General features: G+C 39.6%; 2 protein-coding genes and 1 non-coding gene across 9 annotated transcripts in view; 1 reads left to right on the forward strand and 2 right to left on the reverse strand.

Moving 5' to 3' along the window:
• NIP7 (nucleolar pre-rRNA processing protein NIP7) overlaps positions 1-25209 on the forward strand; it is a 66794-nt gene that overhangs the window by 12404 nt on the left and 29181 nt on the right. The window contains exon 5 of one of the 5 annotated variants that reach the window (XM_060650318.2): positions 23051-23131. The exons of 3 other annotated variants lie outside the window; for them this stretch is intronic. In XM_060650318.2, the coding sequence (XP_060506301.1) occupies positions 23051-23116 (66 nt within the window). In that variant the 3' untranslated portion in view covers positions 23117-23131. Of the gene's footprint in view, positions 1-9594; positions 10028-23050; positions 23132-25209 lie in introns of those variants that run through there. One more of the 5 variants, XM_060650323.3, reaches the window with a different exon arrangement.
• TERF2 (telomeric repeat binding factor 2) lies at positions 121-24036 on the reverse strand. Of its 3 annotated transcripts, none has more exons than XM_060650312.1 (10): positions 23643-24036; positions 23444-23539; positions 22662-22792; positions 12546-12632; positions 11349-11495; positions 9291-9397; positions 7567-7959; positions 2911-2996; positions 843-883; positions 121-330 (listed from the first exon to the last, which is right to left on the reverse strand). In XM_060650312.1, the coding sequence occupies exons 1-10, from the start codon at positions 24019-24021 to the stop codon at positions 172-174; spliced, it is 1626 nt and encodes a 541-aa protein (XP_060506295.1). In that variant the 5' UTR covers positions 24022-24036; the 3' UTR covers positions 121-171. The 3 variants fall into 3 exon arrangements, with proteins under 3 accessions (XP_060506295.1, XP_060506294.1, XP_060506296.1); XM_060650311.1 differs by having other exon boundaries at positions 843-886; XM_060650313.1 differs by lacking the exon at positions 12546-12632 and having other exon boundaries at positions 843-886.
• Positions 21458-21530, reverse strand: TRNAK-UUU (transfer RNA lysine (anticodon UUU)). The gene has a single exon. It is a non-coding gene; the product is annotated as a tRNA-Lys (tRNA).

The following is a 25209-nucleotide window of genomic DNA, read 5'->3' on the forward strand; positions in this document are numbered from 1 at the left end:
TCTCAGCTCCATGATCTTCAACAGCAATGAAGTAGAACTGGTACCTCCCCCATGTTGGAGGAGGATGCCCAAAATTCTCATCCCAGCCCAGCTTCTGAAAGAAAAACAGACTATCAGGGGCTATTATTAGGAACCATGCTCCTGTGAATTCTGTGGAAATGAAAGCCTGTTTCAGTTCATGCCAAGTTTTTTCATGGTCCGCCAGCGATCCTTAATCATCACAGCTGTTCGGTTAACAAATGGATAATTTTTGGAAATGGCAGCCCAGTTTCCTTCTCCATATTTCTGCACTCCAGCCTTGACCCACTCGCTTTCTTCTACAGTCCACTTCTGCAAAAGAAAACCAAAATATTTATCACAACCTGTCTCTCCACTGATTAACATTTTCCTACAATGAAGAGGTAAACTCAAGAATCGTAGGACAATAATCTGAACCCAAAAGAAGGGTTTATGTTTTTAAAACATGATATAGATAAGCTAACACTGTGGATTTAGACATTTAATAATTTTCCGTGTCCTGCCATTTCATTGGCAACTAATAATCACTTCGGCATTAAAAACTTCAAACGTATGTTGTTCATAGGAAAATGTATCAGGTTTCTGTCCTCCTAGGTTTTTCTTCCAGAGAATTTCTTCCTTTAACTTACTTTGGATTATGTGGAATAATCCTGGATTATTTGGAAAATTGAAAGACCTTCTTCCAGGTGCATGGAAACATCCTATGTCCTATGCATGTTCCAGGTGCATGGAAATACACCGTATGCCGTGAGGTGTGCGTACTTATTTTACCTTTGTTCTATCCACACGACCAGAAAAGGTCAGAAAATGTAATTTTAAATTACCTGCTTTCTTGTTATACTGGTTGCACTCTCTTCATCTGGTGCTGCTGGAAAACATTAAAAGTAGATTCATTTCAGAGTTCACCTTTCTCTTGTGAACAAACCACAAGAAAAAGACATCAAATGTTCTTAAAAGGAAAACTTAATTGGAATTTCCCAACATTGAGAGAAGAAAGGCTGTCACTAAATGGTAATTTGTTTTTGTCCTTTGTTTACAAGGTAACAGTCATTTCAGCCAATGAGAATCTCTACAGAGCAAATAGTTTACAGACAGACATTCAATAAAGACATTCAATTAAGGTTAATGATGGATTTCAGGCTTTTTAGTAAAAACCTACATGACTTTTAAAATTACTGAGTGACTGTGTTAAAAGTCTAATATATGCACATATACAAGTGACCCTTAAAGAATGTGGGGGGTTAGGAGCCCCAACCCGCAATCTAGTCAAAAATCTACACTGACTCCCCAAAAACTTAATAGCCTACTGTTGACCAGAAGCATTACCAATAACATAAACAGTCAATTAACACATATATTGCATGTTATATGTAATATATTCTATACTCTTACAGTAAGCTGGAGAAAAGGTTAAGAAAGTAAGAAATAAAATCCTAAGAAAAATACATTTACAGTATTATACTGTATTTATTTTTTAAAAATGCATGTCAGTGGACCCGTGCAGTTCAAACCTGTGTTCAAGTGAAGTGTATTATAATGTTGTGTGTATAATTTCTGCTTTACAACCCCTTGCTAACCACTGCTTTGAAATAACACAATTTTACTGTCGTATGCCAGAATTTTCAAATCCCTGATCATTTTATGTACGTAAAGTGTGGTTCAAGATCTTAACAAGAACAGGATAGTAAGCCTTAAACAAGAACAGGATAGTAATTATTGTTTCCCACTCAGAGAGACCATGTGAGATCTGCTCAAGTTCCACATTCTCACCATAAGGAAAGACATCAGGCCTCAAAAAAATGCACAAAGATAATTTTTCGAAAGGCCAGAGGGCTAGAGGAGGGTATACTAGTATAAAAGACATGCCGTTGCAAGCCAACAAGAGCCATTAAAAAGCTGCAAGAAAAGGCAAAATTGCACACAGGTGAAACTTGCTAGAGGTCTGCTGCAGCAGATGCTGCTGTCCCAGCAGTGCTTCCTACAGCAGTAGTGGTGGTTCAGGAAAAGGGATATTTACAGACCGAGTCAGGTTATTTATTTTTAAATCGTGGAAGTACTTCATACTGTAGTGGAAGCAGATTTTAAAGCTGATAAATCTGGACTGCACTGGAAGTAGATGTTTTCTGGAACTTTTAGATCCTGTTGTTTTTAAATACTTTATGCCACTTTTATTGATTTTCTGTTACTTCCATTTCCTGTGTGATCTTGATCTTGCCAACTATGATTGTGCCAATTAAGGTACTTTTTAAGGATAAAATTGAGATTGGAAGGTTTACTGTTGTTGCTGTGTTACCAAAGTCTTTAGAATCTCCAAGATTATGTTTTAGTACTTAAGATATTTCCATTAGAATGCAAAGTATGTGGTGGGAGATATTCTGATGCAAATGCTACAAGTTTTAATATTAATTATGGAAAAGTAAAGTTTCTTACTTTGGAAAAAAATAAACTGGTAAGAGATTTTTTTTACTTAAACAAGAAATGCAGGGAAGGGCCACTTCTACCTTTAATTAAAAGACTTTAGTAAGAACATCAGCTAGAATTAAATATAGGATTTATTAAAACAAAAACATGGGGTGCCCGGCTGGCTCAGTCGGTGGAGGATGCTACTGTTGTTGATCTCAGGGCTGTGAGTTCAAGCCCTGAGAACTTGGGTGTGAAGCCTACTAAAAAAAATTTTTTTTTAATTAAAAATTCTGTTTAAAGTGCTGCTTTGACAGTCTCCATCGTTTAATGGGAAAGGACATAAAACTGACTCCTCGTGAATCACAATGAGGAACTTACTAGACTTATACTAGTTTGGAGACAAGCAGTTTCTGGAACATTAATGTGATAGTAACAGGCATCTATACTTCAGCTACTGTCAAGGAGACCAAGGAGAATGTCCTAGCTTACCCTGAACTTGAAACAGTTCATCCTCTTCCACCCATGTCTCTTTTTCTTCAACCCCATTAGAGCTGTTCCATTTGCCTTTGGGTACTCTGAGGGGAGATCAACAAGAGGACAAGATGTAAAACAGATTCATCAGGGTCATCCCATATTTTACCCTCGGCTCTCTCATGGCCTGTACTCCTCCCTGTTCTGTGACCACAGTGAAGATCCATTTACAATTCCCAAAGTCCTGACCTGGCCAGGCGTCTCTATGTCATTGTCCCGCAGGCTGCAGGATCATCCCTCAAACTCAGCAATGAATGAATACACCACTGTCCCCCTCAAAATCTGTTCATTTTCCTGTTCTTGGTTGGTTGGTTGGTTTGGATTCTCATTTTAAAGGTCTCACTCGGCATTCTTCTAACCCAGAACATGCAAACTGCTCCCAGTTCTTCAAAGACATGCTCCATGTTCAAAGACATGCCCTGGTCCAATCTCTGAACTGCATTCTTTTCCCTCTCCATTCCCCTTGTCCAAGCACTGGTACCTTTCACCAGTATCACTAGTCTCTTAACTGGAGTCTCTGTCCTCAGCCCCTTCCCCTTCCAAAACCACCTGAACATCAGTCTGAAATTACCTCATCTCTGTTCCATGATGGCTTCTCCCTGCCTCAACATTGAAGCCTGTATGGGTGAATGAAGATCCTCCAGTCTGGCTCCAGACAATTTCTTGCTACCAAAGCCTCCTCTCTCCACCCACATCAGCACAAACGGCAGCCATGCCTTCTGCTCTTTTCCTTCTATAAGCTCTGTTCTTTCCTCTCTACACTTCCCTCTGCTTGGGATTCCCTTCCCTGCGAAGTAAAATTCTACCCATTTTTTAAGGCCATCATTCCCAATGAAGCTTACCCTAAGTCCTGGCCCCGAATACACACAAAAAGCCTCCACTCCTCTGCCCTTGTGGTTGTGCTTCCACTTTATTAAACAGCCAGTTCACAGCATACCCCTTAATCATAAGCACCTTGAAGGCAAGCTCTGTATCTTCATTTGTCTACCTCAACCATCTAGCACAGTAACACATAATCTAACAGGAGCTGGAGAAGTTAAATGCTAGAGTAGTAACAGGATTATCAAAGAGCTGCAAATAAATTAAACCACTGAGGATCAGAGTGTAAACAAATAAGAATCCTTCCTGTAAAAGTGAAATGTTAAGTACCTGAGTGTAATCAAAAAAAAGTCCCAAAGCTAAAGAAATAATCCCAAACTTGAATTAGTGAATAAATGAAAATTGTAGTCAGTCTTTCCTATTCAACTTTAACTATGTTTACCCGATTAATAATAAATGGCCCTCGGAACATAACACAGCACAAATCTGATCTCAGAATTGTAACATCTTTTACAAAGCAAACATGTAAAGTATCTGATTTTAATTTTGAAGAATTTATATAGATCAAATGACTTGTAAAACTTGACCAAGAGAGTACAGAGACAAACCTCTGCCTTTCCCCAACTATGAATGGAAATTTATTTTTAAGACTGGCTAGGTATTTTGCAAATGAGTAATGAAAGCTGTTCACTTAAGAAGTACACAGACTTGGAAAAAATTCCTTGAGTTCCAGGAGTTTTCTATGAAATTGCCTACATGGCTGAGACAAATGGTAAACTATCTACTTTACTTTATTTTTAAGCTGGGTCATATCCCCAAAAATATTATTTCTGAGAATAATTTGCTTGAGACAAAGTGAAAAAAATTACATGATGTTTTTCCTTTTCAGGATATTAACTGTGTTACTGTTTATAAATAAAAGTCAGAATTACAGCTTTAGTTTTCTGCCTGCTTATCCCCATGCTGGGATAAAACTGATTTTAACCTCTGGGACTGTCATTTTCACCCATGTGTCTGTTCACTCTGCCTGCAGACAATCTGCACAGACCACTATGGCAACCTCCTGCTCCTCCTTTGAACGCAACACTTATTCTGTGTACACACGTTTGGTTTTGCCTAACTTCTGTTGTGGAAGGGGCTGAAATCTGGGTCCGCATCTCACTGTGAGGTGGCTGTGCAATCCTAGGCAAGTCACGTCACTTCCTGGTCCTTAAGCTCCTGTTGGTAAAGTTAGAACTTGATGAGCAGTGAATGGGCTAGAGGGGTCTGGTCTAGAGGGGTCAGCAAACTACAGCCTCTGGCTGCTGGTTTTTGTACAATCCTTGAGCTAAGAATGGTTTTTACATTTTCAACGGGTTGTAACAAAACCAAAAATAAGCAATAGAGACACAAGTGGCCAGGAAGCCTAAAATGTTAACCCTTTGCTGGCCTTTTATGTAAGTTTTGGGTAGGACCCTTTAAATTGCAAGAAACCAAGAATTATTATTTTATTTGGTTAACAAATAGCTAATAAGCATTTGCCCTGTGCCAAGTGCCATTGGACATATAAAAATCTAGTTGTGACCCTGCCCTCCAGATGATATACCCTAATCCTGCCTTCGATTCCACCAGCCCAGCTTCCTCCAGATCTTGACTACTCATTCAGTACCAGTCTCCAGCCACCTATCTGATCTCTTTGCCTCAGTGCCTATTCAGAAGCCATCAGTGGTAGTTCATCAGGCCCTCAGATTAGCTGTAGTAGAATTATCTGGGGTATAGTTAGAAAAGCAGATTACAGATCCTGCCCCTTCTAATTCAGTACTCAGGATCCTGGGATTATCTATTTTATTAAACATCCCACAGGTCACTGTGATAGGAAGCCCAGCTTAAGAACCTCTGACTGATAGAATACAAAAAGAATTCAAGACCTAGCCCATCTACCCATCCACACATTTCTTCCCTTCATCCTCTCTGTGCATTATATTCTTTTGCCATACAGAATACATGATATTTTCTGGAGCATACTAGGCTTTCTCATGACTATACAAGAGATCCCTGCTGTCTAGAACCCCCACCCCACAATATGCTTGATGACCTCTTATTCATCCTTCGAGGTCAGCTCAACATTTGCTCTTCTGCAAGGCTTGTTCCACCCACAACTTTGCTGAGCAGACTGAACTCTTCTTCCCTGGAGCTCCGAGGTACCTCATGAGCAAATCCTTTAGCCAGGCTTTTACTGTAAAGGACCAGAGAGTACCTTCAGATTTGCAGGCCTTACCGTCTGTGTTGCAATTATTCAACTCAGTGTAGCGTCAAGAGCAGCCACAAACAATACGTATGTGATGTTTGTGGCTGACTTCCAAAAGTGGGTGCCAGGCATATTAGGCCCAGGAGCTGTAGTTTGCCAACCTCTGCTTTAAAATACCCTTCAAACTTCATGTGCTTGACACATGAGAGAGGTAAACAGGTCTAAATCTTCACGAATCTTCCCATTTATAAAACCACTGTAATCATGCATTCTCTACAGTTTCCTCATCTGTTCATAGCAGTAATATCTATGCTTTACAGGACTGCTGCAAGGAATAAAGGAGATCATGTATCAAATGAGAATAAAAGTGTGTTGAGCTCCATTTGCTTGCCCAGTCAATGACTCACTCACTTCCAAATGTAGGTAATGGTATGTATTGTGCAGATTTGTGCCTGAGTATTAATCATTTAGATGCCACAGCCTCTCTGGGCACCTAGCACATGCATGTCAGAGCAGTGGTAGAGATGGCAATGACCTTGGATGACCAGTGAGATGATCACTTAAAGCAGGGTTGCCAGGGGAGATTCATGGAAGAAGCAGAATTTTAAGAAGCATCTTGGTGTAGGTGGTGTATGGGCCATTGACTTTTTGAGTCAAGACTGATTAGGGTTAAAAATCCCAAAGCCCAACTTTGCCACTTTTCAGCTTTGTGATTTCAGGCAAATTAATAACTTTTCTAAACCTTTGTCATCTAAAAGTGGGGCTAACATATCACTTACAGAGTGGGGATTCTAGAGATCCAGTAAAATAATATGTGAAAAGTGCTTGGCCCATGGAAAGTACTTCATCAATATCAGCTTCTCTTCCCTTTGAAGGAGGGATGGGATTCTCACAAGCAATGATGGAGGAATGAAAACCCAACTGTGGGGAATGAGAGGAAGCAAGAAGAGTACAGCAGTAGAAACAAAGAGAGTATGTTCCAGACAGAACAAGCAAACCAGTTTGCTTACAGGAAGGATCCACAAGAGAGCACAAAGGGTAGCAAAACTTAAGAGCCAGCCCATGACAGGGAGCAAAATATAAGCATTCTAACCACTGCCCCACAGAGCCTAGCAGAATGTGAGAGATTAGGAGATATTTACTGAGTTTGCCAAGTCTTAAATACTCATAGAAGGTGCAAAACTATAAATATTCATAAATCTTTTTTAAGGATCAAAGTCTAAAGTGGCCTAACTCAGACAAATTTCTTTTAACAAGGAAGACTGGTACTTAGTAGTCAAGGCACTCAGAAGTTTGCTAAAAATGAAAGCAGCAATGAGTAGGAGGCTCTGAAACCCTTCCATCCTCACTCACGCCTAGTGCAATGCCTCGAAGCCCACGGGTGGGGCTTCAGAACTGGCAGGGATGGCTATGTCGTCACTCCCCACTCCCAAGTCACATTCTAGCAGTCTGAGCAAGCCTTGGTGGTGAATAACTTAGCTGAAAGTTACTTCATTCATGGAAGCAATACCAGGCCCAACCAGGACCACCAACCAGCCCCAAAACTGCCACAAAGAACGTCTTCATACTTGGGATTCTTCTCCCCAGGGAGGGGTTGGTTGAGAACGGTGGGCTTGGATGGTGATGCCGGGACGACCTCCTGGGAGGAGTCGAGGCCTGTGCTCGGCTCAGTACTCTGGCTGTCCTCCTCCAAAACCAATCTGCTTATTGTCATGCGCTTGTTCTTGGGCTGCAGTTCGGAGCCACCCTCACCCTCAGTAGGGGCTGAACTTTCATTTTCATCTTTTCTTGGTCTCTTGTTTTTGAGGGCTGGTGATGGCAGAGACACTTGATTAGGAAGTACCAGATCTTTCTGGTCCAGTTTTGAGAAGGCTGCCTCAGAATCTTGTGCACTGGACAGAGTCTTGAAAGCCGCTTTCAGGGTCATAATTCCAATGGTGGTTGGAGTACTCCGTAACTGCCTACACATGAAGCAGATATACAAAGATCAGTCTCACCATTACTGGTGCTCATCCAAACAGCCACAACTTTTCCAAAGTGTGAAGCTTCAAATTAGAGGACTCCTCAAGTTGAGGACACTTCATTTGGGAAAAAAAAAAAAAAAAAGTTGCTCAAAACAACCTTTAATTATAAAGCTTCCATTTATAAGCATAAATAGAGGCTTTATATGATATAGAAGTTGAGCTCTGGAGTTTAAACTCCCAAGTAAGAGAACCTTAAAGGACTAGGGCCAATGACACTCCTCTTCCAAGAGACCTCCTTAGCCAGCATGCTAATCCCTTTAGTCTGCATGAACTATAGCAACTACGTCAGAACTGTGTATAGTGCCGAACAGCTACGAGTCTGTCTGGGCAACCAAATGACAATTCAGCAATCTCACCTTGAAGTCTAAACTCTTCCAGCTCTCCAGTTCAACCCTCATGTGAAAGAAGGAAAAGACTGGTCTCCATTCTGCCCCCTTTCTCCTACAGTACACTTATAAATGGGATTTTGAGAATTGTCAGAGTTAGAAGTGTGCCAGTCTTGGAACAATGAGAAACTGCCTTTTCATAATAAAGTTAAGTTCAACTATGATTTGGAATAACTGGTATAATTAAATTAAAAACTGTTAGGAGAGGGCAAACTGGCAACCTACAAGCCAAACCCAGCTGACAGATATGTCTTGTTGCCTAACCTATGCAAGTTTTGTTTTCTTTAAATTGGACTAATTGCCTCCCCACACTGGGAAACGTCAAAAAACAAAACAAAAACAAAACTGGATGTCTCACATAAAAATTTGAACTGAAGTTTGGGCATCCTTGGACATTTCCACATTGCAACAATCACACGAAGCTGAAAAGCATGCCCTCTCTGGTTCACACTCACATGCTCTGAAATGCATTATCCTGTACTCACTCCTGTACATTTTCTACTGGGCCCCCAAAGGCATCTAAACCTGTAACCCCTATTTAACAACTTGTCTTGGGAATCTGATTCACAAGTCTGAACAGTGCATTAAGAGATCAGGTATCCACAAGGACGTAATGAGTGAATATGGGCAAGGACAGGACAACAGAGAAGGAAAGAACCTTTGAGGAACAACCAGTCAGGAACTTCTGTCAGGGATATGACATCGCATCTTCAATATTCTCATTTTCCCGAGGTATGCTCTGTAACTCCCACACTGCCTTATATAAGTCACCAAATAACATGTCAGTACTAGGAGAAACTAACTGATTCTACTCTAAGGAGACTGCTTCCAACAGACTACCCTTATGTTTTGCCCAAGATCGCAAAAGGGCATCCCTCTCACCTTGCAGGTTCTCTGAGTGGCTTCTGCACAGGCTCTGGTGCTGGCTGTTTATCTTCCTTCACTGTACCTGAGGCGACAGTCTCAGATTTCAAAGCTTTTTTGGCCATCTGGGAAAAGAAGGATGTCATCAGGAAGAGGAAGTCACAGAATTTCATTAAATCTCTTCTTTCATGAATGTACATACTCAACATGCAAACATGTTCACTTATAAATCCACTCAAGGCATAAACTAGAGGAGGACATACAAAGGGAAAGAATTCACAAGAACTATCTCAAATGTCTTGCTTTTTTCTTTCCTCAAAAGATGGCTCACAATTTTCTATACTAAAGGAGAACTCAATTTGAGTGGTGCTGACCATCTTGACACTGCAAGAATTCAACCTTTTGGACAACAAACAAGTATGTGATTTGACTCTACTTCCTCTTCCATTCTTCTAATCTCATCTCTAATCTAGTTTCTGAACGCCAAATATACTTTTGGGGTCATGGACAAAAGTCAAACTTTTTCTTCCAAACTTGGGGTAACTAATGCTTATATTAATATCTTTTACTTTGTGTATAAATTTTTTTATAAAACATATTTCACAAATATGTTTTTCCTATTAACTCTGAAAATCCTTACTTATACCACATAAAGCCCTGAGTGGGCCAATCCTGCTCTAACTCCAACTGCCCATTTGTCTCCCTCTGACTGAAGTTTTATACATTTCCAATTAGTCTAGTATCATTCTGTTTCAGATATACATATCTGTAACAAGTGGTGTCTTAAGAACTGAGAGTTCTAAGGGTGTCTGGCTGGCTCAGTCAGTAGAGCGTGTGACTCTTGATCTCAGGGTCATGAGTTCAAACCCCGTGTTGGGCATGGAGCCTACTTAAAAAAAAAAAAGAGGGGACGGTGCCTGGATGGCTCAATCATCTGAGCGTTTGACTCTTGATTTCGGCACAGGTCATGATTTCATGGTCCTGGGATCACGCAGGCTTTGCGCTGGGCATGGAGCCTGCTTGGGATTCTCTCTCTCTCCCTCTGCCCCTCCCCCACTTGCACATGCTCTCTCTTAAAAAAAAAAAAGAGAGAAAAAGAAAAAAAAAGAACAAAGTTTTGTCCCCCACACCCCCCCAACAGTAGAAGGTTATTTTTCCAGTTATCTGGAATACAAAATAAAGGACCCCAGGCCAGGCTCAAGTATCCTGACACTTGCTCCCTGAATATTCCAAACTATCTGCTTTACAGATAATTTCACATCTGCCAAATGACTGCTAGGACACCTAACACTAGTCTAATATGGGCCTGGCAGATCTACTGTTATGAGCTAAGATATTTTCTTTCTTTCTTTCTTTCTTTTCAAGATTTTACTTTTAATTAATTTCTACACTCAACATGGGGCTCGAACTCACAGCCCCAAGATCAAGAGTCATGTGCTCTATTGACTGAATCAGCCAGCCTCCCTGAGCTAAGATATTCTCAGATGTTGGTGATTTAAAACCAAAATCAAACCAAAACAAAACCCTCTCACTCAGTTTTCCAATATCACAGGCCACCCTATAGGACACACTAGGTTCTTATTCTTCCACATGCTGTCCTGAGCCTCACTGCTGCCATTCTTTATGCTGATCACTTTGATCCAATTAAAGAACGTCTTCATTTAGTTTATGCCTTATACTTCTCATCACACCTTTCTTCTCCAGTTATTCCTTCCTCCTCTTAACAACCCTATTATACTGTATCTACCACTCTTGCTCCCGAACTGAACTCAAATTCCATCTCCTTTGGGAACCACCACTCATTTCAAGTGTTCCCCTACTTTAACCACAACAGATTAATCACATGTAGGAGGTATAAATGGAAGGTGAAGGAAACCAGGTATGTTCCATGTGCCTCTGTCAGAATCTCCGCTTCTGTATATTTAAGGCATTTAATTAAGGAAGACAGTGCATATAAATCAAAAGTCTTTTACACACATTTACTCTTTTCACTTCTAAAAAGAGCTGTCCTTTTCTAATTGCCTGCACATCCTCAAGGCCACATCACAGTTATGGGAAGAGAAGGCCAAGCCCCACCGTGAGGAGGTAGGGCTCTGCGTCATCCAGGTGACTCTCCAGGAAGCGCAGCATCTTCTGCTGGAAGGTCTCATAGGAAAAGTTCTGGATAACAGGGTGGGCCAAGTTCTTCTCACGGATAATGTTCAGGAGATCATTTCTCAGCTTCTACACAAAGGACCGATATTTGCAACATAAGAAAGGAGAACTCTAGTAAAAATTCAGTGATGGTGAGTTGAGACAACACTATCTACTTTCAAATGCTGTCAATGGCCATCAGTGTTCATATATAGGAAGGGGAGCCTACCACAAAGAACAGGGCAATAAATTATGGATCAGCCATAATGGGTTAGTATGTAGCTATAAAACAATACGAAGAACTTAGGATCTAAAGTACCTTTACACATTTACATAAATATTTTTAAACTTAAGGAAAAAAAGGATGAAGGAGCTCCTTACGTGCTAATACAGAATGAACTTCAAGATATATTAAGTGAAAAAAGCAATTTACAAAATGCTCAAATTAGTGTGTAGGAATATGCTCACAGGTATATATGGGAAGAGCAGGAAGAATAGATATATGTATGTATCTCTGTATACACACACATAGGCTTGTTTGCTTGCATATGCATAGACTAGACTATCTCTGAAAGGATAAAAGAAAAAAAAAGACACTGGTTGTCTATGAGGAGATGAATGAGGTGGCTAAGTCAAGAGATGAGAGAATTTTCACTAAGCTCTTTTGTTGTACTTTTTGAATTTTATTATGTACATGTATTACCTTTTCAAAAACTAAAATTTAGATTTACAAAGGAAAGAAAAAAAAAAAGAGCAGGGCACCAACAGAGCTTTTGACACCAGAAAATAGAGGAGTTAAGTCCTCACCAAGGCTGGTTCTCAAGTCTGCAGAATCAGCATTTATGTAATAGGAGCGTTACCGAAGTTGATAGCTTAATAACTGGTGCTGATCACTTAAATAAAGTTCTGCCACAAACCAGACAGAAATGGGCAAGAAAATAATTTAGGTAAATTTGTACAATACAAAATAAATTTTGAAAAGTCAATCTCACAATGTTTTTATCCCGTATATAAAAGACAACATGCTAAGGATGCCAAATATTTAAATTACATTCCTGACAAAGAAACCCTTTCCCTGTTTCCCCACAAAAAACAATGAGATGGATTTAAGTCAGGGAAGCAAAAGTATATCAAATTTACCTGAGTTGTGGGGTCCTTGGACATATGTTTTTTCAAAATTTTTGAAGCCTTTTCAAATTCTTTGTTTTTGATACAAATAATGACAGCCTACAAAAGGGGAAAAAAACCTTTTTTTTTTTAACTGTTGTAATAATGACAGGAGTAATCAGAAAATCAGGTACTAAAATAAACTACTAAAAAGTAAAAGTGAGCCTTATTTACCCAAGAAATTTTTCACAATCTATCAAATTCCTGTACTTAAAAACTAACAGTCACTGCTCAGGCATTATGAACAACTGTAAGCACTCTTCTTTCATTGTGTAGGGTAGTAGATTTTCAACATTACACTGGATTTTTAAAAAATAGCTGATAAAGCAAAATCTGATCCTCTGGATTACAGACCATTTACCCAAATTGAATAGGGCCTCCCAAGGAAAAGCAAAATGGACAGGAGTCATTCCAGGTCCCCAGAACAATTGGATCTGTTCTTTTTGGACGCAAAGCTTTGATATAATGATGAGGACAGAGTGGGGATGATAGACTGTTGGGGGGGAAAAAGCCATTTGCTGACCATAGGGTTCGGCTCTCCATTCAGGAAAGGCCTGAGGCCATTTCTGTAGGAGAACCAACACAGCCTCTCACTACCGTAAAACCCCAGCTGGCAACTCCAGTTAAAAGTGTACAGGAAATTACTGAGATGAACAAATCCAACACATCCACATGTAACACACAAAAGGGGCAAAATTCCCGGCAGAATGAAAAAGTCTCATCAGCTACAGAGAAAAAGAAGAGTCCTTTCATAAAGAAACCCCAAGAAAAGATATGCAGAGGTAAAATGACAGTGATCAAAAATTTTTAGGGATTTTTTTTTTTTAGATTTTATTTTTTAAGTAATCTTTACACCCAATGTGGGGCTCAAATTCACAACCCTGAGATCTAAAGTCACATGCTCCACTGACTGAGCCAGCCAGGCACCCCAAGGGATATTTTAAAAATATATGTGTACTTTTTTTTTTTTTTTTTTTTTAATTAGAAAAGCCAGGGGAAAGTTGGGAGCATTTGGAGTTATCTGACAGAATAAAGTAGCTACTCTAAATCCTGTGTCAAAGAGAGGTATAAGAAACATATCTCACACACACACACACACACACACACACACACACACACACACACACACGGTAAGGAAAACTCGTCCACAGATATTTTCAATCTTCATTTCAGAGAAAAACTGAAGGAGATACAGATGAAGAGAAGGAGGAATAGCAAGGGGATTTCAGTATTAATCTCTGGTGATTCTGTCCTCAGCATACAAAGGAAACTGTATACAAATACATATACTATATACATACAAATTCAAATGCTCTTGAATAGCAGGCACAACCATATATAAATTCTTGCTGCCCAAGGAAGGTACAAAGTAGGTCTTTTCATTTTAGTCATGACCACATTTGCTTTTACATCATTTTCCGCAGAATAACTATACTAAGACTATACTGAACTTTCTTGAAGAATTCAAAGGTTTTACTTTGTATAAAATCATTTGGATCCTATCATGTTTTTAAATTTTATTTAACATGCATACGGTAAAATGAACTTTTTGGGGGGTGTAGTGTTCTTCATTTAAAAACACCTACTGAATCCTGTAACGGCCACAGAGGACACAAAAACCATGGATCCAAAAACCTCCCTTGTGCTACTTTTCTAGTCACCCCTCCCCTATCCCTGACCCCTGGCAACCAGTGATCTTCTCAGTTTCATCTTTTCAAGAATGTCATAAATGGGTCGGGGGTGGGCTAGATGGGTGATGGGTATTAAAATGGGCACTTGTGATGAGCACTGGATGTTGTATGTAAGTGATGAATCAATGAATTCTACTGAAACCAATATTGTCTGGTATGTTAACTAAAATTTAATTAAAAAAAAAAAGGTCATATAAATCGACTCATACAGTATGTGGCACTTATTTTTTAGAGGCTGTAGCCCTGAGACTGGCTTCTTTCCCTCTGTATAAATGCCTTTGAGATCCATCTATGTTGTTATAACATCTATATAGTTTTTTTCTTTCTTATAGCTGAGTAGTATTCCATTGTATGAATTTATTGTAGTCCTCCCTCCCCTTTCCTCTACATACTTACCTATGATAAGGTCTAATTTATAAATTAGGCACAGTAAGAGATTAACAACAATAAACGAGAACTGTAACAATATACTATAGTAAAAGTTATGTGAATGTGGTCTGTCTCTCAAAATATCTTATTGTACTGTATTCCCCCTTCTTGTGATGTGAAATGGTAAGATGCCTATGTGAGGACATGAGGTGAATGATGTAATAAGTATCAAGACTTAGCCATAGGCTACTACTGGCCTTCTGCCTTTTGACTATGTCAGGAGGATCATCTGCTTCCCAACCACAGTTGCCTGTGGGTAACGGAACTGCAGAAAGTGAAACTATGGATGCGGGTGGGGTGGGGGGCTACTGTACTACATTTTGTTTATCCATTCACCCGCTGAAGGATATTTGGGTTGTCTGCAAATTTTGGTGATTATGAATAGATGCTAAAACCTTCATGTACAAGTTTTGGGGTAAACATAACATTTCTCTAAAGTAAATAACCACAAGTGGGATTGCTGGGTCATACAGAAAATGTATGTTTAACTTTATATGAGAAATGGCTAAACTGTTTTCCTGAGTGGGTATACCATTCTGCACTCCCGTTGGCAATGTGTGAGAGTTCCAGTTGCTCCACATCATTAGTGTCAGTATTTTTTGAAGTTGAGCTATTCTAATAGTATGTCCTGTATTCACTGATTTTAATTGGTATTTCTCTATTGATAATAGTATGTCCTGTATTCACTGATTTTAATTGGTATTTCTCTATTGACTAAATGATGTTGAACATCTTTTCATGTGTTTATGTGCCATCTGTACATTCTCTTTGAGGAGACTTTTGCCCATTTTTTAAATGGTGCTTTTTTTTTTTTTTTTTTTTGAGGCTTCTTTATATATTTTGAACACAAGTCCTTTGTCAGATAGTGATTTGTGAATATTCCAGTCTATGGCTTGTCTTCATTCTCTTAAATGTTTTGCTCGGAAAAAAAGTTTTAAATTCTTGTTAAGTCCAATTTACCAGTATTTCCTCTTATCAAAATTTCCTCTTAGTCCCGTGTCGGGCTCTGCACTTACAGCACAGAGCCTGCTTGGGATTCTCTCTCATTCTCTCTCTCTGCCCCTCCCCTACTTGCACGGGTGCTCTCTCAAAATAAAAGTTTAAAAAAAAAATTTTTTTAATGTTTATTTATTTTGAGAGACAGAGAGAGACAGAGTGCGAGTAGGGGAGGGGCAGAGAGAGAGGGAGACACAAGAATCCCAAGCAGGCTCCAGGCTCCGAGCTGTCAGCACAGAGCCCAACATGGGGCTCGAACCCACGAACCATGATATTATGACCTGAGCTGAAGTCAGACACTTAACCAGCTGAGCCACCCAGGTGCCCTGAAATAAATATAGTTAAAAAAAAATTCCTCTTATGTATCATGCTCAGCGTCATAGCTAAGAATTTTTGTCTAAGTCCAGGACATAAAGATTTTCTTTCATGTTCTCTAAGTTTTACAGCTTTACATTTTGCATTTATTTTAATTTTTTTATTTTGAGAGAGAGAGTGTATGCACATGAGTGGGGGAGAGGGGCAGAGGTTGAGAGTGAAAGAATCTTAAACAGGCTCTGCGCTCAGCACAGTTGGGCTCAATCCCAGGACCCGGGGATCCTGACCTGAGCTGAAATCAAGAGTTGGTTGCTCAACTGACTGAACTACCCAGGCACCTACATTTTACATTTAGATTATTTTGAATTAATTTTTGTAAGTTTTAGGTCAAGGTTCATTTTTTGCATATGGACATCCAGCTATTTCATATCATTTGTTGAAGACTATCCTTTTCCGTTGAATACCTTTTCCATTGCATTTCTTTCAAATTTTTGTCAAAAATCAAGGTCATATTTGTGTAGGCCTATTTCTGGACTCTTGTTCCATTAACCTATGTTTATAGTCCTGAGCAGCTTTATAGTAAGTCTTAAAATTGTGTAGTGAGTCCTCCACTTTGTTCTTCTTTTACAAAATTGTTTTGGTTATTTAGTACTATAGTCATTGGGGTCTTCATTCCATTGCCTGGAGAGAACTGACCTCTTAACTATATCATCTTCCAGTCCATGAACGTGGTGTGCCTTTCCATGTATTAGGTCTCGATTTCTCTCATTAGTATTTTGTGTTTTTCCACATAAAGATCCTACCCATGTTTTACTAGACATATACTTAAGAATTTATTTTTCTTCTTTTTGGGAGCTATTATGAGTGACACTGTTTTGATAATTTCAAGTCATTCACTGCTAATATATACTGGACATATGAATAATTTTTGTATGTTGATTTTATATCCTCCAATCTTGCTATACTTACTTATAGACTTTTTAGTATATTGTATGGGATTTTCCATATAGACAGTCATACCATCTGCAAATAGGGACAGTTTTTTTCCTTCCTTTCCAGTCTGTTGTCTTTTATTTCTTTTTCTTGACTTACTGCACTGGCTAGGTCTTCCAGTATGACATGGAATGGAAACAGTGAGAATGGACATCCTTGCCTTGTTTTGGATTATAAGCACAAAGCATTCTATCCTCCACCATCTAGGATGATGTTAGCTATAGGTTTTCCATAGATGTCTTTTATCAGGTTGAGAAAGTTCTATTCCTAGTTTGCTGAGTGTTCTTATCAGGAACTTTGTTAAATGCCTTTTCTGCATCAGTTGAAAGATCATATGTTTTATTCTTCTTTGGACTAATAGAGTGGAGTACACTGATTGATTTTCAAGTTCCAAACCAGCCTTGCATTCCTGGGGTTTAGTTCCCCCACTGTGCTATACACTGCATCTGTATCCACAGCAAGCAGCAGGATAGACAGTAAAGAAGCAGTGGAATTTGCTCTGCATTCTAGGGATTACAGCTCCACTGCTAAAAGAGAAAGGGTTCTCTTCCTTCAGTTTTAGGTGCCAGCCCTGCTGCCAGTGTCATCACTGGGCCACTGCTGCCACCACTGCAGTATTGCCTGGGTGCTGGGGCAGGAGAGAAGGGAGAAAAAAAAGCCTGGGATTTTTCCCACCCTCCCTGACCCTCAGGAGATCTCTTTCTTGCTCCTCAGGCCAGAGAAAGCCTTTCTTGGAGTTCTTTCTCTTCCCACCTAGAGTGCACTTCTAGGTTTCGGGAGCCTTCAAGTCCAGGCTAGGTGGTAACAGAGAAGGAAAAAGTGGTCAGCTACTCATCACCAGTTGGTGGACCTTCAAATTCTCGTCTTCTTCCTCACCTGCTTACTATCATTTACATTTTTGAATTGTCAGATAGGTGCTCCACACAATCTGTCCAGGACTTAGACTTGCATTAAGTAAGACAGAAGAGAATATGCTTACTCTGTCTTTTCCAGAATTAGAACCAGGTCCTACTATATTTACTTTGTAAAATAAGAAAGGAAATATGAATGCTTTCAAAATCTAAATTAAAAGTCTGCCTCCAACATTTGTGCTATGAGCTTATCTTTTAAATCTATTTTAATTTCCTGGAAAGTTTTTTGTTTGTTTGTTTTAAAGAAATGAACTCTTTTTCACTTGAAAGTTTTCAGAAAGCAGTATAATTTCTTTGCTTATGTATATATCTCTAAGGTTCTTAGGGTGTAAGCAATAGCAATGGTCTCTGGCTAACTTAAATAAAAAGGAAATTCCAAGCACAGATTTCCAATAGAGGCAAGATAAGTTTATATTGGGCAACACCGGGGGGGAGGGGGGGCAGTAAATCGCAGAAGGCACATAGAAAGAGAAAACCAAAACTCACAGAAGGGAAGAAAGGCTAAAGAAAAAAACTCAGAAAGAAACCAGGCTGTTGTGGGAAACAGGAATACTCAAAAAGCTCTGACAAAGCTTTTTATTTCAAAAATTAAGGTACTTAAAGAGTGTGTTTTATGCACCCAGCCCCCCCAAATTGGGTAAGGCCTCAAAAGAAAAAGTGCTGTTACCAAAGGTGCAGGGGAGAATGATACACAGCAAAAAGCAACAAATAAATGCTTTCCCAATAATATAGCATACATGTTACTCTCTGCTGTTCTCCACAGAAACCTGAGGAATCTTTCAGTTACGAAGAGAAAACCAATTTAGCCTCAATACCATTAACAGCTTACAGAAGCAGTTCTCAAACTTTTTAGTCTCAGGATTCCTTTTTACGTTTTTTTGTTTTAATCTTTATTTATTTTGAGAGAGAGACAGAGTGTGAGCAGGGGAGGAGCCAAGAGAGAGGGAGACAGAATCCGAAGCAGACTCCAGGCCCTGAGCTGTCATCACAGAGCCTGACGCAGGGCTTGAACTCACAAACCGTGAGATCATGGCCTGAGCCAAAGTCAGACATTTAACCGACTGAGCCACCCAGGCGTTCCAGGATTCCTTTATACTTTTAAATGTTAATGAGGACCCCAAAGAACTTCTGTTTTTGTGGGTTATAGAAATATATTAGAAATATATTACAAATATAAAACAAAAATTTTAAATATTTATTAATGCATTAAAAACAACAAACTCATTGCAGGGTAATATAAATATCTTTATGAAAAATTACTGTATTTTCTAAGATAAAAGTCTAATGAGAAAGCTGGCCTTGTTTTACATTTTGGCAAATCTCCTTAATATCTGGCTTAATAGAAGAAAGTTGGATTCTCATATCTGCTTCTGCATTCATATTGATGTGATGTGTTGTTTTGGTTAAAATATACTAAAAAACTCCATCCTCACATACATATGAAGTTGGAAAAGGGAGGAGTATTTTTAACAGATCTTTGAGAAAATTGTGGATATTCTTCTTTGATTCTACACCAAACTTGGGCAAGTGAACTTTTCATCATCTGTTACATTAAAATCCGTTAGTCTGTCTTGCATTTTAAATGGATCTTTTACCCATGAATGATTTTATAATATACTGCATTGGCCATTTGGAAAATATTTACTGAATTATGTAGATCTTCCAAATGTTGACACATTCATTAAAAATACCTTGAAAATAACCGATATTAATAATCACCATCAATCTTATCAGAAAAATCTAAGAATTGGGAAACTGTCAGGCACATCAATACCAGTTTTCCAGAATTTAAATTTTTACTTGAAAGCGTCAGTTTTTATCAATGGCAACAAATACTATCATTGTTTTCTCTGAAGTGACAAATTCCCTTTGCTCTTTTATAAGAAAATGACTGCCAAATGCCCACACCTAAACAGCCAAAATGTGTCAGTTCTTTTCAGTTAAAAAAAAGAAAGGTGTTCGTTCCATTAAAAAAGTGCTAGATCAGCATGCAACTCAAACAGTCACACAAGTGATTTCCTGAAGCCAACCATCAAGTTTTGGTATATGGCAGAAATGCTTCGAGCAAACTTCCTACTTTGTCACACAAAATACTGAAAGGATTTTTGCTCAAGGGTCTAGATTTAATAAAATTAATAATTTTACTGCTTTATCAGTGATCTTCTAAATTGAAACTGGCTTTTATTTGTTTTTTAAACTGCAAGAATGTGGCAATGAAGACTCCAATGACTACTCTACAGGTTACCACCACCTTGGTCATGCCAAGATACTAGCAATTTTACCCATCACTACTTTTACACCATTAGTGCAAAGTCAATGCACAGAAAGTCAACTAATGTTTTGGCATTGTTTATGAAACTAGTTTTTTGATTCCTGAAGGGGTACCAAAGACCTGTAGAAATGCCTACATCATACAATGAAAAGTTCTAACTTAACAAATAACTTATTTGATAAACTTGAACAAAAATTTAATAGACATTTAAATGAATGTTGTGAAACTTTACAAAAAGCTGAAAATGCATCAGAAAGCTTCAATGAGCCTAGGTACTCCATGGCATTTTCCCAAAGATGACCATTAACAGATTCTAGGAATCTAAATGAAAAATTTTTAATAAGAAATTAGGAGGCAAGTGATACAGTATCACTGAATAAGAGTTCAAGGTAATTGTGGTAGCCAGCCTCTAAAATGCCCTGCAGTGATCCCCACACCCTGCACAGTCCCATTACACACTAATCCATAGTTGGTCTGGTGTGTGTGACCAACAGCATATGGCACAAGTGATGATACTTGTGAAATTAGGTTATAAAAGACTGCAGCTTTTGTCTTGGGCTCTTGTTCTCCTGGATCACTTGCTCTAAAGGAAGCAAGCCATCACACTGTAAACAGCCCTGCAGAGAGGTAAGGAGCTGAAGTCTCTAGCTAACAACCAGCAAGGAAGTGAGTCCTGCTAACAACCACGTGAGTGAGCATGAGAATAGATCCTTCAACCCCAGATGAGTCTTGAGATGATTGCAATCCTAGCAGACAGCCTGACTATAATCTCATGAGAGACCTCAAGCCAAAAGCACTCAGCTGAACCACTATCAGATTCCTGACTCTTGGAAAATGAGAGATCATATTAACTGTTTTAAGCTGCTAAATTTTGTGGTATTTGGTCCACAGCAATAACAGTTTATAATACAGTCAGTATAACAAGAAATCTGGTACCTGATGGAAAATGGAAAAGAACAAGGTCAACTAAGAGTATGGTTGACAGTTTTAAGGTCATTTGCATTTCGCTAACAGATTTTTCCTAAGGAAGCCCCAAATGTGATCTATAAACTTAAAAAAAATAATAATAAAACAACAAATATGCAGATGAAACCCACAAATACTCTTCCAGAAGAAGGGATAGAGATAAATCTATGTAGCTGTTGTGTTTTAAAGGAATTGCACTTCTGAATCTGCTACCTAACTTAATAGGAATTACATGAATTATTTTGAACTGGTACCATTTCTTCCTTTTTTTTTTTTTTTTTTTTTTAAGATTTTATTTTTAAGTAATCTCTATACCCAACATGGGGCTTGAACTCACAACCCTGAGATCAAAAGTCTCATGCTCTACTGACTGAGCCAGCCAGGCACGCAATGGTGTACCATTTCTTCCCATTCAAAAGATCTTTAGCTATTCTGAAAGTAGGCATAGATTTCTCCTCCTTTGCTAATATGTCTTCTCTGACATTGTCCCTCCATCACAAACTTGACTTACCTATACTAAAAATCTATTCTTGGAATTATTCCTCTTTGGAATTTGGATTCTCTGAGCATTCTCTCCAAAACCAAAAGTAGCTCCTTAATTGAATAAATATCTGTACCTCACACACACTAGTTGTTTTTTTTAACAGGGTACCTAAGTACCCAGCACACAGCCAAAGGACAGAAAGTCTTCCTTGCTTAAGCAAAGTTTTATCTCCACACCCCTACCTGAGATCCTATGTTTTTAGGATCCTTTTCTTTTCTTAACAGTTTCCTTACTTTCCACCACCAAGGCAATGCTCAGCTGTTAATTCTTCACTCCCCACCTCCACATCTGCTTCCACAACCCCGCCCCCCCCCCCCCCCCCCCCGCAGCCTTGGTTTTTTTCTGACTGGTTTCCACTGCCTGTTGTGTTTTAAGTAAAAGTAAGTTCTACTATCTGAAGCTAGCTAAGCCATGACACACACACTCAAATTCCCAGATACCCCAGTAGCTTTTTCCTTGTTAAGAACACTGGCTATGCCAGCCTTCTACCATTACTGGTTCTCTAACTGGCTGATTATCCCAGCACCTTTGATTCTGTTTGTTCAAAGGCAATGTTCCTCTTCAAAGTCAGTCCCACATTTCTCAAAGCCCCAGTTATCCTCTTTGGTTTATTATAAACAAGGATGACCAAATCCTAGGCCTGTTACTTCTAGCCCTTTCACGATGCTCCTGAATGGTGTAATAACCTCCAAAATGTCAGTCTTCAATGCCAACCCATTTCCTTTGTAATGCCTCTTCTGCCAAGGCCACAAGGAAGGCAACCAAAATTACAAAAGCAGCGTACCTGCCATTAACACTTTCCAAGCCTGACCTGGGAAGGGGTCACCTGAAGAGATATAACATCTGTGTGTGTCTACATTTCAATATGTTCACTTGCTCTCTCCATCATCACACAGAAAAGATAAGCATTGGTATGCTCAAAGACGTCTGATTTTTGCCAAAAGAAAAAAAGAAATAAATACAGAGCCTTACAGCTTCCTTGACCAGTTTTCTACTGGATTCCACCACTGCCTCTGTCAGTGTAAATTCCGTTTTAATCATCTCCAGCACATTGATAGCTGATTCCAGTGGTGTGAGCTCAGCCTCCATATCAAAGGAACAGTCTAGGACAAAGAGCACAATTTTCGCTTTAAGAGATTTTATAAGAAGCAGAAACAACATGTCCAAAATACATGTTTATCTGGAAAGACACATGTAAATGTGGTAACATTTGCATTTAACTTGCTAACAAATTGGCTACAAGCTTACAAACATGTTAAGAGTTCAAATTCAAGCCAATGAATTTGAAGTGACTGTTTTTTAATTTTCAAGACAGGTAAAAATTTATTTTTTAACCCATGTATTTGCATCTCAAATTTCAGGTTACACACATCCTCCTCAGATACAAGCGACCAGAAACTGGAGACAGTTTTGCTAACAGCTCTTAAGTTCAATTAAAAAAAAAAGTGCTTATACTCTGGAAAACATTCTACCCGGAAAAATTTGGCCATCTTAACATAACTCATTAGATCGCAGCAAAGTTGGGGCAAGCAAGAAACAGGTGGGAGGAAATAAAAAATAGAAAAGCAGACAAGAGAATCTTAACTGGAGAAAACTAGACCCAGGGAATAGACTCATTTTAGAAGGAAAAAGACCACTGTGATCGAGACATAGTAGTGCACCTTCACCCCGAATCCTTCAGTTCTGGACATAAGTTGGAAAACAACAACGTAACCCTAAATTAGTAAGCCCTGAGAACACAAAAATTGCCATACCTAAATTTTCCCCTTCTTCGATGCGCGACAGACACTGCATAACCCGCAGCAGCCGAGAAACGGTATGCTCCTTCCCCAAGGGCCTGACAAGCAGAGCTAGGAAAGAAGACATCGTTGGCTCGGCGACCCCCAGCCCCGACACCCGGGCCCCACAAATCCCCTTCCCCGGCCAGCCTCCTTCCCTAGGTCCGGCCCTCACCCTGCATGATGTCCCGGATCTGCCTGAAGTCCCCGTACCGGCTACCCCGAAAGGCCCGCAGCGCCTCGTGGAAGTAGAACTTGAGCACCCAGCGGTTGACCGCCTCCTCCAGCCGTGCCTCCCCCGCGCCCCGCTCCGCGGCGCCCCCCAGCCCCGGCTCCTGGCGCCCCCGCCGAGCGCGCCCGCTGCTGCGGGACGCCCGCCGGCCTGCCGCCCGCCCGCTGCCGTCGCTGCTCCCGCCTCCTCCCGCCATCGCGTCCGATCGCCGCGCGCCCTCCCCGCCTTCCCGGCCGGGCCGCTTCTTCGACTGTGACGCCTCCGGGTCACGCACAACGCCCGGGCCGGAAGCGGGGCTTGCCGTCCCGGCTCCCGCGGCCATGACACGGACTGCGTTCCTAGCCGCCCGCGGGCTTCTGGGAGGGAAAAGACTATGGATCGCTAACTCCCTCTCGGACCCCGTAGTTCCCAGTATGCAGGCCGCAATGACTGATGGGGCTTGGAGTCCAAGCCGTCCAGGAGGGTAAACCAACGCAGTTTGCGGTCAAGTATCAACTTTGCTCCTAAATGATGGAATACTATAAGATACTGGGACTGCGTATAAGATACTGAAAGATAAATATGTGCAGCTTATTTAGCACTTAAAATTGTGAAATGTAGCACACATTATGGAAATTTTATTAAATAGATTTACATTTTTTAACAAATAATTTAAAGCAAAGGCCAGTGTAAACCCAATCGAGGTCAAGAATATGACCGGCACCCCAGAAACCTCTCGACATATAAGACATATAATTTTTCTTAATTACAAAAATAGTACCTGCTGTGGAACAATTAAAAAAAAATAAGCAAAAGGATTAACATTTAAATCACCCATAATCTCACAGGCAAGAATAAACTGACGTGCAGTTTAGGTTTATAGCCTATGTCCAATGTCTTTTGCATACCTAGTGTGTGTGTGTGTGTGTGTGTGTGTGTATTTACTAAAAATGGTATTATACTATATATATTTTATATAACCTTCATTTTTCATTTAATGCATAATCAACATCTTTCCATGCCATTACATTTTTTTCCCCTACAGCATCTTTAGCAGCTACTAATCTTTAGCATTCTAATATATGGGTGAACCAAAGTTTTCTTTATTTAAGCCCCTACTGTAAGATGTTTAGGAAATTTCAAAATTTTCTAATTTTAGACAGTCTCAATATTAGAAACATACTTGTAACAGTATAGTTGCACAAATTTATAATTATTTCCTTAAGATCATGTCCTTAAAGTAGAACTAGTGAGTTGAAGGATACACAGTAGAACACATATCCAAATATTTCACTTAATACTCTTTGACAGTTCCCTTTTGTTTTTGAACAAGTTGCAGACACCTTAACTTTACATTTAAAGCCTGAAGAGATTGCCTATTTGCCAACCTCATTTTGAGCTCACGTTTGTAAAACTTCTTTTTATTTTTTTAAAAGTTTGTTTACTTTTGAGAGAGAGAGAGAGAGACAGAGTGTGAGAGGGGAAGAGGCAGAGAGAGAGGGAGACACAGAATCTGAAGCAGACTCCAGGC

The sequence above is a fragment of the Panthera onca genome, chromosome E2, assembly GCF_046562875.1.
Source record: "Panthera onca isolate mPanOnc1 chromosome E2, mPanOnc1 haplotype 2, whole genome shotgun sequence".
NCBI classification, from domain to species: domain Eukaryota; kingdom Metazoa; phylum Chordata; class Mammalia; order Carnivora; family Felidae; genus Panthera; species Panthera onca.

Excerpts from the sequence above, each read along its gene's own strand:
- TERF2 (XM_060650311.1), bottom strand. The coding sequence starts at position 24,021 with ATGGCCGCGGGAGCCGGGACGGCAAGCCCCGCTTCCGGCCCGGGCGTT. Across the intron at positions 23,540-23,642 it reads GATCCGGGACATCATGCAGG|CTCTGCTTGTCAGGCCCTTG; the intron begins GTGAGGGCCGGA and ends CTTCTTTCCTAG. Across the intron at positions 2,997-7,566 it reads CCTGGGGAGAAGAATCCCAA|AGTACCCAAAGGCAAATGGA; the intron begins GTATGAAGACGT and ends ATCTCCCCTCAG.